General features: G+C 35.4%; 1 protein-coding gene across 1 annotated transcript in view; it reads right to left on the reverse strand.

Moving 5' to 3' along the window:
- PCLO (piccolo presynaptic cytomatrix protein) overlaps window positions 1-13,881 on the reverse strand; it is a 529,144-nt gene that overhangs the window by 24,855 nt on the left and 490,408 nt on the right. The window contains exon 22 of the mRNA XM_007944901.1: window positions 10,173-10,234. Coding sequence (XP_007943092.1) covers window positions 10,173-10,234 — 62 coding nt within the window. The remainder of the gene's footprint in view (window positions 1-10,172; window positions 10,235-13,881) is intronic.

Here is a 13,881-nt window from a genome sequence, read left to right on the forward strand (position 1 = left end):
AGAGATACTGCCTTTGAAACTTAATGAGGGTTGCTGTGAGTTAGCATCAACTCCATGGCAGTGGGTTTTGTTTTGTCTTGTTTTGTTTTGTATATCCATGTATATACATACACAAGTACACAGACACACACACACAGAGGGAGAGAGAGAGAGAACCCTGTTGCACGATGGTTAACCCCTTGGCTGTTAACCAAAAGGTTGGTGGTTTGAACTCACCAGTGGCTCTGTGGGAGAAAAGATCTGGCGACCTGTTCCCATAAATACTACAGTCTTGGAAATCTATAGGGTCATTATGATTAAGAATTGACTTGATGTCACACAATTATACACAGACACACATATTTTGGTAAAAATTTTCACATAGTTTTCTGGCATTGTGCCTAAAGCATTTGACTACTAACCAGAACACTGGTGGTTCAAACCCACCTGCCACTCCTCAGAAGGAAGACTGGACAATCTACTGCCATGGAGGTACTGCCTTGGAAACATCACTATGAGTTAGATCCGACTCCATGGTAGTGAGTTTGAGTTTGTTTTTGAGTACCTGATAGCAACAATGTCATAATAAAATATGTAGGGTAAAGTCCTACTACAGCTACTTAGTATTCCATAACAACAATGACAGTTGTTTGTGCCCTCAAGTGCAATGTAAAATAGAGAAATAATGATGTGCTATTTTGTGGCTAGGTAAGCATCTGCTTTGGATGATAACAGTCTAAAATTGGTGCAGGAAAATACTCAATTGTAAAAATGATGAGTTGATAGAAATTCATTTCCAAATAAATGATTTAAATAGAAGAATGTTCCTATTTTTCCCTCCCAATTTTTATTGGAGCTAATAATAGAATATATTCATTATTTGAGAGACTAGCAGTCAAATACTTATTAAACAAGAAGTGTATTCCTCTGCATATATTATCTCATGTTTCAGTTGCTTTCTTATCTGTAAAATTTGTTCCTTGAGGGAAAGTTTTATTGGCTGTGAAATAAGCTGTTTTTTATTTTTCTTACCCAAATATAAAAATGTATGTATAAATATAAAGTTACATAAATTCCAAAATGACTTTCTGGATAAGATAAATAAGAATGTGTTTCAATAAAAGGAAGTAATTAATAATTTTAAATGGTGGGAAAATTAATTGTCTTCAATGGGCTTTGGCATTTACCAAAATTCTGGAAATATTTTCTTGTTTTTCTTGTTTAGAATTTGTAAGAGAAATTTACCAAAAAAAAAAAAAAAAGCAGTGTTAAAATAATCTGATAGTTTGAATTCCAAAAGCCTTTTTTTCCCAGAAATTTTGCATTTCACTGTCATCAGTTAAATCCAAACTTCTTAAAAATGAAAAAGCTTTTTCTGTATAATATTGGTGTACTCCGAAGGTCTTTAATGAACACATTCATTAGATGAAGAGAGAGTTTAGTTGCAATAACTACTTCTGTAGTGATACTGCCTGGGAAACCCAAGGAGGGGTCGCTATGAGTTGGGTCCAACTCGAAGCCACATAACAACAGCAACAACAACAACAAGGAGTTAAAGTTTAGCTTTGAAGGCAATGGATATTCCTAGTTAGGACTACTGAGAAGCTGAAGATCCCTGGTGGTGCAATGGTTAAGCACTTGGCTGCTAACCAAAAGGTCAGAGTGTGGAACTCATCAGCAGCTTACAGGGAGAAAAGACTTAGTGATCTGTTCCTGTATGGATTACTGCCCATGAAACTATGGGTCAGTTTTACCCTGCTGTAGAGGGTCATTATGAGCCTGAAGCAAGTCAACAGCACACAACAAAATAACAGTAGGAAGCTATACATATATTGCAAATAACATCAAATTTTCTTTATTGTTACTTATTAATACTGTTTCATCACCATATCTCATATATCAAAATGGCTTGTCATTTTACATTTTATGACTTCTTTTTCAAAAACCAATTCTCCCATGTCCTACTCCTTCATTTTTTCCAACCCTCATTAACATTGCTAAAAAAAAAAAAAAAAAATCTACTGTCAACTATTCTTATCTATTTCTTTGGTCCTTGGCATTTATATTTTTCAATAAAATTTTCTAGTGGAATATACCCATGATAAGTTTGGCTGAGGGTATTTCTACATACATATTTGTATGTGCTATAAGAATGTCCACATACATGATAGAGCTAATGTAGCAAAGTTATAGCTTCTTGCTTCTTAGCCACAGGCAAACACCCTGAGGGAATGAGTTACTGGGCCTATGGGTTCAGGACCATGGTCATGGGGGACATCAAACTCAATTGGCATAACATACTAGACAAAAATATTGTTCAACATCCTACATTGGTGAGTAGCTAATGTGGTCTTAAAAGGCTTACAAACTGCCACCTGAGATGAAGCAATTAGTCTCTCCCTATCTGGAGCAAACAAGAACAAAGAAAAACAAAGATGTATGGAAACAAATAGTCCAAAGGACTAGTGGACCATGTCAACCACTCAGAAATGGATAAAAATAGGAGAGTAAAACAAAACTCAAAATCATTAAAAAAAAAAAACAGGCTTACTTGGTCTAATACAGTGGTTGAATCCCTGAGACTATGACCCCTAGTCACCCTTTGGGCCTAGAATTGAACTCATTCTTGAGTCTTCCAGCCAAATAACAGACAGGCGTATAAGGTGAACATTTACACCAGGAAGGTACACTCCTTAGCACAGTCAACCATGGGAGATAAGAAGGGCATTAATTACAAAGGGAGAAAGCTCAGAGGAAAGAAGGACACAGGGAAAAGGGAACCACAGGAAGGAAGTGGCAAGAGAGCTGTTATTAAGGGGTTTGCAGTCAATGCCATGAAACAAATGTGTATGAACTGTTGTATGGAAAATGAATTTGTGCTGTAAACTTTCACCCAAATCAGAATTTTTTTAAAAAAATGTATTGTCTTTATAATTTATTGAGTTTTTTTGATAGATGAAGATTTAATTTTCCTCATAATTGTAACAGAGTTATATTACAATTTTGCTGAAAATCAAATTTGGTGTTTATATTAATTTGACTATGTAAGTACTGTTCACTGCTGAGATAATTTTGGTTCCACGCAGAGTTTTTTTACATAAAAATTTTATTTTTGTTTTTTCCTCCACAGATGCTAACAACAACAACAACAACAACAATAAAACCAATAATGGGATGCCAGTTATAATGAAATTGTTATGGCAATTACAATGTGATATCCATTATTTCTACATAAATTGTTATGTTCTTTCCAAAATAAGAAACGAAAATAGCCATTTCTAGTATAATATTAAATCGAGTTTTGCTTTCTTCCCTCATCTCCCAAGCTTATAATAATGTGCTTTTACACATTCAAATATTTGAGAATATTTGTGAGTAGAGTGTAGCACATTTCTATATTAATAGAGGTTTAGGTGTTTCAATAATGGAAACAGCTTGATTACATTCACGGTTCCTTATTGAATGATTTATTAGGATGATTTGTTCTTTAAATGCACACAGGCAAGCAAATCAAATCTCACAGAAAGTTGTGATTCTAATGCTTGCTAAAGTTTGTGAATATATGATTTGGTAAATAATAGGATCAGGTAAGTTACTATATGTAACACATATGGATGCCCAGCGACAAAAAATTGTTGTTAGGTGCCAGTTGAGTTGGTTACATCTCATAGTGACCCTATGTATAACAGAACTAGACTCTGTTTGATTTAGGCCTGGTTTAGTGCCATCTTCACAACCGTTATGTTTGAGCCCATTGTTGCCACCACTGAATCAATCCATCTTGAGGGCCTTCATCTTTTTCACTGACCCTCCATTTGACCAAGCATGATGTCCTTCTCCAAGTACTAGTTCCTCTTGATGGCAAGTCCAAAGTACATAAGACAAAGTCTCATCATCTTTGCTTAAAGCAGCAGTCCAGCTGCATTTCTTCCAAGACACATAGTTCATTCTTCTGGCAGTCCGTGGAATATTTAATATTCTTCACAAACACCTAATCCAAATGCACAAATTCTTCATTGGTTTTCCTTATTCATTGTCTGCTTTCACATGCATATGAAGTGAATGAAAAATCATGGCTTTGGTTAGGCAAACCTTAGTCCTCAAAGTGACATCTTTACTTTTTAACACTTTAAAAAGGTCTTTTGCAACAGATTTGCCTAATGCAATATGTCATTTGATTTCTTGACTGCTGTTTCCATGGACATTGATTGTGGATCCAAGTAAAATGAAATCCTTGACAGCTTCAATATTTTCTCTGTTAATCATGATGTTATTTATTGGTCCGGTTGTAGAGATTTTTGTTTTCTTTATGTTGAGGTGAAATCCATCTTGAAGGATGCAGTCTTTGACCTTCATCAGTTAGTGTTTCAAGTATTCTTCACTTTCATCAAGCAAATTTGGGTCATCTGGATATTGCAGATTGTTAATGAGTCTTCCTCCAATCCTGTTGCACATTTTTCTTCATATAGTTCAGCTAACTGGATTATTTGCTCAGCATACAGATTGAACAAATATGGTGAAAGGATACTTACTACCCTAATGCATGCCTTTCCTAATTTTAAACTCTGCAATATCCCTTCTTTTTGTTTGAATGACTGCCTCTTGGTCTATATACCGGTTCTTCATTGTTCTGAAAGTGCCATTATTCACAATGTTACCCAAACTTTGTTATGATCCACACAGTTGAACATCTTTGCATAATCAATAAAACATAGGTAATCATCTTTCTGGTATTCTTTGCTTTCAGCCGAGATCCATCTGATTTCATCCACATCCTTTGCTGAATTTGGATTGAATTTCTGGCATTTCTTTGTTGATGTGATGCTGCAATAATTTTTGAGTTATCTTCAGCAAAATTTTACTTGCATGTGATATTAATGACATTGTGTGATAATTTCTTCATTTTGTAAACCACCTTTCTTTGGAATGGGCATAAATATAGATCTCTTCCAGTCAGTTGGCCAGGTAGCTGTCTTCCAAATTTCTTGGCATAGACCAATGGCACTAATAAAAAAGGCCCCACCACTCATCTGACAGTTTGTCTTACAGTGGTGGCTTATGTGTTTCTATGAGGTTGAAGGATATGGTACCAGTATTTCAAGTACCAGTAGGGTCACCCATCGTGGACACATTTGAGTGGAACTGCCAGATTAAGACAGATGGGGAAGAAGGGCAAGGCATTCATTTATGAAAAAATTGGTCACTGAAAATGTTATGAGTAGCAGTGAAATTGATATACTGCCAGAAGATGAGCCTGTCAGGTTGGAATGCTCTCAAAATACGGCTGGGGAAGAGCTGCCTCCTCAAAGCAGAGCTGACTAAGATGTGCTTAATACAAGTCATGGTGTTATGTGACTGCTAACCAGAAAGCTAAAAAATGTTAGCTCTCTTGATGATGTCTTTAGATGTGCCTAGAGATTTTTCTGTACAATTGGTGAGTCTTATTTGTTGAATTAAATCTTTTTTTTTTTTTTTTTTAATACAGTCTTCTATCACTCTCCAGGCAATTATTTGATATTCTATCAGTGCTGAACCATTTATTCTATTAGGTGGGATAGAAAATGTCTCATATCCATTTCTAACTTAATAATAGGTATGATCTGAATCACTCCTCTGTCACCACCCTTGTCTTTCATTTTGTCATACTGTGGCTATAGTGGCGTAGTGGATAAGGCATGTGGAAACTAACCAGAAGATCAGTGGTTCAAACACACCAGCTGTTCTGTGGAAGGAAGATGGGGTGATCTACTTCCATAAAGATTTATAACCTTGGAAACCCAATAGGGGTTGCTATGAGTTGGAACTGACTTGATGGTTATGAGTTTGATTTTTGGTTTCTTTTTGTAGTGGCTTGCATGTTGCTATGCTGGAATGTGTGACACTAGTATTACACATACTAGCAAGGTCACTATGATGGACAAATTTCAGCAGAGCTTCCAGACTAAGAAAACTAAGAAGGATGTGCCAGTCTACTTCTGAAAAAGTTGGCTACTGGAACATTATCTGATATAGTGCCTAAAGATGAGCCCCTCAGGTTAGAAGGCACTCAGTATAAGATCCTCAATGAGATGGATTTATACAGTGGCTGCAATGATGGGCTCACAATTGTGAGGCTGGCACAAGAGCATGCAATGTTTCATTCTGTTGCACATAAGGTTGGTATGTGTTAGAATTGACTTGATGGCATCTAACAACAACTATTTAAGTTGTGTTAAATATGTGCCAAATAGAGTGCCTATTTGTACTTTACACAGTGCACTTATTTAAATTGTGGAAATTCAATTATTCATTGGTAGAGACAGTTCAAAATTGCATTACTATATCTTCTAAAATTTAGGTCAGAACCCAGAACATTTGATTGAGCTCATTTCTGAGCATTGAATTAACCTCATGCTGGGCTTTAAAGTTATGAGTCACCTCTACAAAGATGAAAAAATATTACAGAAAATGACTAAGTAGAAAATAGATATTTTCTTTTTAATAAGAAGCCAAAATAAATAGATTTGCTCACTAAGTAGAACAAGGTTATGGTTATCTAACATTAAGAAAAAAAAACTCAATAATATGTTCAATACAACATTTCAACCTCATAAAACAACTATGCATTCTGCACACTACAGTGACAAAATAAGAATAAAAATTTTATGAGAACAAAATGTACAAAGGTCATTACTTAAAATCTATGATAGACTTTTCATTTAAAGTTTACTGTCCTAGAGCACATTTTTGTAGATCAACTTTCCTTCCAGTGGACAAGAAGTTCATACAACAAAGTGCTTATATTAATAACATGACATACTCAAGATGAGGTAAGTTATTATAAGTAGATAAAATTACAAGAAAACTGTGATTATCTAGAAAGAGACACTGTTTTCATGGTGCCCTAAGGAAGAATGGAAAAGAGGAAAAATCCAATCAGAAACCATATATTTTATCTAAAAAGAAATTGAATTGACTCGTATTTTTTTATTGTTGTTTTTTCTCCACTGAATTGGCTGTTTATATTGACTGACAACAAAAGGAAGTAAAGGCAATGCTTTAGATTATACAAGTTAAACCACACAACAGAGACATCGCAAATATATCTTAAGTACAAGTTGATTCCATATTTCCATGAGGACAAAGCAAAATATTGGACTTTAAATTGATTATTTCTTATCTAACTAGAATAACTTCCAGTAAAATTTAATAACTTCCTCCTTGCTGTCTGTCTATAGGAGCTCTAGTGGTGCTTTAGTTAAGGCGTTGGGCTGCTAACCAAAATGTCAGCGGTTCAAACTCACCAGCTCCTCTGTGAGAGAAAGATGAAGTAGTAAAGATTTACTGCCTTGGAAACTCAATGAGGGTTACTATGAGTCAGAATCAACTCAATGGGTTTGGTTTGTTTCTTTGGTTTCCTTTGTGTATATGTAGGAGCTCTGGTGGCATAGTGCCTAAGGCATTTGACTGCTAACCAGAAGGCTGGTGGTTCAAACCAACCAGACACTCCTGGGAAGGCAGGTTGGGCAATCTACTTCCGTAGTGATACCACCTCGAAAACCCAAGGAGGGGCTGCTATGAGTCTGATCCGACTCGAAGGCAGTGAATTTGGTTTGGTTTTTGGTTCTGTCTATATGTTTCTAATTTTAAATTTTCTCTAAAGGTTTAATGTCTATTGTTTTCTTTCCCATATTAATAGCTATCTCTTACATTGCTGTTATGAAGTATTTATGCCTAATATCCAATAAACCAAAAAAACCAAACTCACTGCCATTGAGTCAGTTCTGACTCATAGCTGCCCCCATTGGGTTTCCAAGGCTGTAAATCTTTATGGAAGCAGACCACCCCATCTTTCTTCCACAGAGTAGCTGGTGGGTTCAAACCACTGACCTTTTGGTTGGCAGCCAAATGCCTTAACTACTACACCACCAGAGCTCCTTAATATCCTATAAATAGAGAAATTATAAATTTGGTATTGTCAAAATGTCAGTAATAACTCAGTCAAAAACAATTTTTCCAAAATATTGCTACCAAAAGGTACATGAGTATAAATGACTCACATTAATTTACATATTCCAACTTGTTCTCATCCTTAATCCCTGCCCATCTTCTCAATAACTAATCTGAGATCAACTGTTAATCAGGGTCAGTTTACTAGAGTATAAACACATTGACTCATAAGTTTAAACAAAAAAAATAAAGGAGCTGATGATTGGCTCCTTCTTGGGAAATAAGCATGTTTTGTGTGGGACTGATATGAAAGAAGGTAGTCCTATTAGAATGAACAATTGCTATTAATTGACAGCTGTTCCAATTTTCACTAAAACTGCTTTATTTGTAAAGTTTAGGATTCAAAAAAATATTACATTAAGTGCTAAACCTTTGGTAAAACAAACAAACTAAACATGAATTACTTCTCTATATAACCGTATTCCAGAATCATATGGAAACAATTGCTGTTGTTGTTAATGTGCCGTGGAGTTGGACCCGACTCATAGCGACCCCTCCTTGGGTTTCTGAGGTGATATCACTACGGAAGTAGATTGCCCAATGGTCATACTTTAATATATGATTATATTGGTTATTCATGGACTCAACAAATATTTTGTAAGCAACCAAATGGGCAAGGCTCTTCGGTAATTGCTGGAACATCAAGAGGAATAAAATGTAATTCTACCTTATTCAGCCTTGTGGATGAGCCAGGCATAGAAATAGATAGATTTAATTCAAGAGCAACAATATATGCATGTTGTGATGAAAAGAGGCAGTTTTTGTGAAGTGTAGAAAGGCATGGAAAGAGAAGGAGGCAACTTGAGGAAGAGGGTGAATTAAGGTCAGAGCAAGGGTAGCTCAATTTGTGTTTGGTATCTCCAGTTAAAATATTGACTGGTCCTAGGCTGCATGCCCTCAGATCCATTCTTCAGCTTTCCCTTGCTCTCCTCTCAGAATGGCTGTCCTCTAGGTTATGGTTCTCAGTCCCCTTTGTCAGCTGGCTTCCAGCTGGGTTTGATCAAGCACTAGTACAAAATTGGGGAATGGAAAGGAGAAACTGGAATATTCCTCCCATCCTTGTGTATCTCAGGACATTTTCCTGATGTTGTCTGTGTCTCTTCCTTGTCTCCTGTTCCCAGCAAAAGAGGTTTGCCCTGGTCTCAGCTTCCTTCTGCTACCTCACTATTTCCTGCTTGGTTTCTCAGCCTCTTGAGTATAGTGTCAATTTTTGGCCTTAGATTTCTTCTATATAAAATATTCAGAGTGATTTCTATTTTCCTGCTTGGACACAGAAAACTGGCAGATACTATTTATCTAAGCCAGCATTCCAGGGATTTGGGCTGTAGAACTCATCAAAATATAGTGAGAGTTGATGAGATGATTATCCAGGGAGATCGTATGTAAAAGGATTGGTGGATAGAGGATGGTATCTTGGGGAACATAGTAACAGGCAGAGAAAGTTTAACCTTTGAATGAGTCCAAAGAAAAATAGACAATTTTGAGGAGAACTAGAAAAAAAATGTGATATCTGTTTAAGTCCATAAGGAATCATAAATGTTGCTTAGAGAATGGCATTTATCAGATGAGGTTTATAAAGGTAGAAAGTTCAATTCAAATATATAAGGGGACCAGATTTGAAACTCACACCTCTTTATTTCCTGTTGAGTGTGATACTATAAACCATAATCATTCTTTTTAATATCATGGGATTTGACTTTATATGTATGGGCTCAAGTCGCTTGCTTTGACCTTGACTTTGTGCGGAAACCCAAGGAGGGGTCGCTATGAATCGAAATCAACTTGAGGGCATATTACAACAACAACAACATCATATATTTAAGACTATCCACTGACTTAAATGAGGTTCCATGGTTAGTTTTCTATTTGAATGGTACTTTAAACAAAATTTTTAAATTAGTTAATTTTCCTTTGAGAAAGTCTGTTTTATTTTTCTTGCCATTCTTCTAATCTTTTTTCCCTTTTCTATTTCCAGTTTCCCAAAGGACTTAAATTTTGAATATGACTGAGGAAATTATAAAATTGTTAAATAAACTGACAAAGCCACTCTCATTTAATAGATAACAATGACTTACTGCCTAGTCCTTTTGCCACTCGTCCTTAGATATTTACATTTGTATTAAAAGAAAAACAATCAAACACTTAATAGTGTAGCAAGTACAAGTAGATTCAAGCAGAATCCAGTACTATAGCTTTTAACTTACCTTCAGCATCTGTTAGTCCTGGCTGTTTTACAGGCTCTTGCCCATTCTGACCCATCTTTCCTCTGTTTTAAAAGAAAAGAAAAGTTTGTATATTCAGGCATGACCACCTGAATGCAAATGAGTAAGCCAAGTTCACAAAAAAAGCAAAATGACATTATATATTCAGACTTGCAATAAATTATTTGAATGACAAATATACATACACAAATTGCTGTATATCATGTTAAAGTGGGAAATTGTCTATTACTCCTATTTAATCCAAACACAATACGTCAAAATTCATTAAATCTTATTTGTTGACTCATTTATCAAAGATCAGTTCATCATGCAATTTTAAAGTTGGAAGGTTGTTTTATTTTATTCTTTTAACTAGTAATGTGAGAAGGGGAATATCTTCACATTTTTTGTACCAATGAATTTTTATTGATTCTTTGGTGAGAAGGGGAATCTTGAATTAATAAAAAGCTTACAATTAACTTGCAAAATAATATTGTAACACATAGATTTTTATTTTACTTCATAACTTGCAGTTCTGTCTTTTGTTTCCAGCTGTGGTTAGCAAACTGGCTCTTCAAGTTAAACTGCTTTGGCTCTGCTTCTGGCTTCAGCTGTTTCTTGCTACGTATAATTTAAGGCAAATTTGCTTAATGTGGTCAACACCTTCTTTTATAAGATCTCTATCTCTATCTTTCTATATATTAGTGACAAGGGACAATGCTGCAGGGACTTATTTATGACACTTTGGCTCTTTTGAGTTGAGAATATTGATAATGTAACAGCCAAAGGACTGTAGGTCACTTGTGATTTCTGCAGTCAGGAAGAACTACATAGCATACAAAAGGATTTGTAATTACCTTTATATGCACTCATAGAAGATGTTCTAAAAAGATATAATAGAAGCTCTTGAATGTTAAAAAGAATGAACAAAGGAACATCTTGATAGTATACTTTCCAGACAGTAATTCTTTAACATGGCAGGATATACTAACAACTAATTCTTACTATCACAAAAAGTAGTTGCTTTGGTGGACCTGCTGATAAAGTAACTATATAACCATATATATATACACACACATATGCACATATGTTGTTATTGTTGTTTGCCATCGAGTCAGACCCAACTCATAGTGACCCCTCCTTGGGTTTCCGAGGCAGTATCACTACGGAAGTAGATTGCCCCATCTTCCTTCCGAGGAGTGGCTGGTGGATTTGAACCACCAGCCTTCTGGTTAATACACACACACACACACACACACACACACATTTATTTATTTATAGGAGCTCTGGTAGCATAGTGCCTAAGGCACTTGACTGCTAACCAGAAGGCTGGCGGTTCAAACTCACCAGCCACTCCTTGGAAGGAAGATTCGACAATCTACTTCCGTAGTGATACTGCCTCGGAAACCCAAGGAGGGGTAGCTATGAGTTGGGTCCGACTCGACGGCACATAACAACAACAACATATTTTTTTTTCTTAAGAATCAGTTATATCTTGCTTGAAAACTGCTCCAAATATTTTATTATTCTACTCAACAGAAGCTGCTGAATGAAGTCTGCATATAATGAAAGAGTAACAGATATAAATTCAGAAATTATTTTGTTAAGTTGAAAGTCATTACATTGTTCTGTTATGACATTTCTAGATCTAAGATTTAGGCACCTATTTTTATTAAGTGATGATCAGAGGGACGAAGTCATGTGAAATGTTAGAAACTAGCTATCGATCATCTATTTATGTATGTATGCATAGTTTTCAACTGAATATATACAGCAGGAGTCTTATATAAGCAATTGCAAAAGTTCAATTTCTGTAATTGCTTCAGTGAGAACATATCATCCCAACAGACCAAGGTTTGAAGACAAGCACTTGATGAGTAATTAACAAACAACTCAGATCTGTCTGTTACTATTAGAGAAAAAGAAAAGCTTAATCACTCAGCAGCTGTCCTGGTGGTGTGAAGGAAGTTCTACCCTGTAACATCAGGTTGCTGTGAGTTGTAAGCTATTAGTCGAAATTGACCTGAGGGCATGCCTCTCCACACACTAAACAAACCCAGTTCAAAGTGAGGGTCTATTTAGTACTGCAAATGTGCCACATGGTGATCCTGGGAGCAAGGTAGCAATTGAGAAAATGGAAAAAGTATCATTCTCATACTATGCCAAGTTAAAAAAAAAAGTTAAATGATTTTTAGATTTATTATTGAATCCTAGATTTCTTATTATAGTGGTGATATTTGATTTCAGTCTTTGCTTCTAATGAATATTGATTTAATATTAGGCACATGGCTAAAATGTGTATTCAGTGTATTTCTATGATTATACAGGAAACTTTTGCAGCACTGATAAGACTAGTGAAACACAAAAGAAATGTAGCTTTTGTGTGGTGTGAAGAATTAAATTTTTCTTAATTCTCAATAAATAATCCTGAATTCAGACCATTCTGACTCCAAATTTTGTAACTTATATCTGTTACTCAACCAAATATTTATTGAACATTTTTTTTTACTCAATCAAGAAATATTTATTGAACATTTATTGTAGGCTAGCCACTAATTGTGTTAAACAATGGGGCAATTAAAAGAAATACCACAAACTATTTCTCTTTTACATCTTGGAGCAACTTGTTGTTGTTGTTATGTGCCGTGGAGTCGTACCTGATTCATAGTGACCCCTCCTTGGGTTTCCGAGGCAGTATCACTACGGAAGTAGATTGCCCCATCTTCCTTCCTAGGAGTGGCTGGTGGGTTTGAACCGCCAGCCTTCTGGTTAGCAGTCAAGTGCCTTAGCAACTATGCTACCAGAGGTCCCTTAGAAAAGTGAATTTTCTTTATACTCATGTGGAAAAAAGGCAAAAAAAAAAAAAAAAAAAAAAAAGTCCTGGATCATTTTGAAAAGCTTTCTTTCATAAAAGAAACAGGAAAATGGAAGGAAAAATTGAAAGGTGATATGTATGTAAAAACTGCATAATCTTCTAGCTCAGAAATTCAGATATTGAGCACATAATGTAGTTTACTGTCTGGAAGTTATAACTTTTTCATCAGTATTTAATGGTATGTGTATATATATACATTTGAGGAAAAACATAGCTTATTTGTATTTAAATGTTCCTTCACTGTTTGACAATGCAGTGATCTCACTGAAAGGTACCAGGGATTTGAGTTCATAAACATTTTCTTCACGTCCATGGTACTACATGAAGCTGCCAAAGATTACATCTTAGGTTCTTTCACTTCTTTCCCACAGACATGAGCACAGAAATTCTCGACTACATATGTAGAATTCAAGTGTCTGATCTCATGTGAGAACAGTCACAAATGTCATCAATCTTTCTAGTATATTTTCAGAAGTCCTGACAGCTCTGTAATCTGTAAATGGAGTAACTTCATTAATTCTAATTATGTCAGAAGAAGAAAGTAAAAATCGCACAGAGGCTTTTTTCTTCATAACAACATGTAATCTTAACTGTGCACCAAAGATGGTGCTTGTAGAGAGTCTAAGATGTCAGACTGTTTTGGAGAGTATTAAAAACTGTGTAAAAAATAAAGTATTTTGTTCTTTCTAATCATAAGTTTTAGACAATAAAAATCTGTAACCATGCTTACTGTCTTCACAATAAAAAGGAAGATAAATCGTCCAGAAGACATAATCGACATAAATAAACTGGTAATTTAGGTACCCCTCTATTTGTTTTGTCAATTGAGTGTCTTTA

The sequence above is a fragment of the Orycteropus afer genome, unplaced genomic scaffold (genome assembly GCF_000298275.1).
Source record: "Orycteropus afer afer isolate SDZICR_OR568_19922 unplaced genomic scaffold, OryAfe1.0 scaffold00007, whole genome shotgun sequence".
NCBI classification, from domain to species: domain Eukaryota; kingdom Metazoa; phylum Chordata; class Mammalia; order Tubulidentata; family Orycteropodidae; genus Orycteropus; species Orycteropus afer.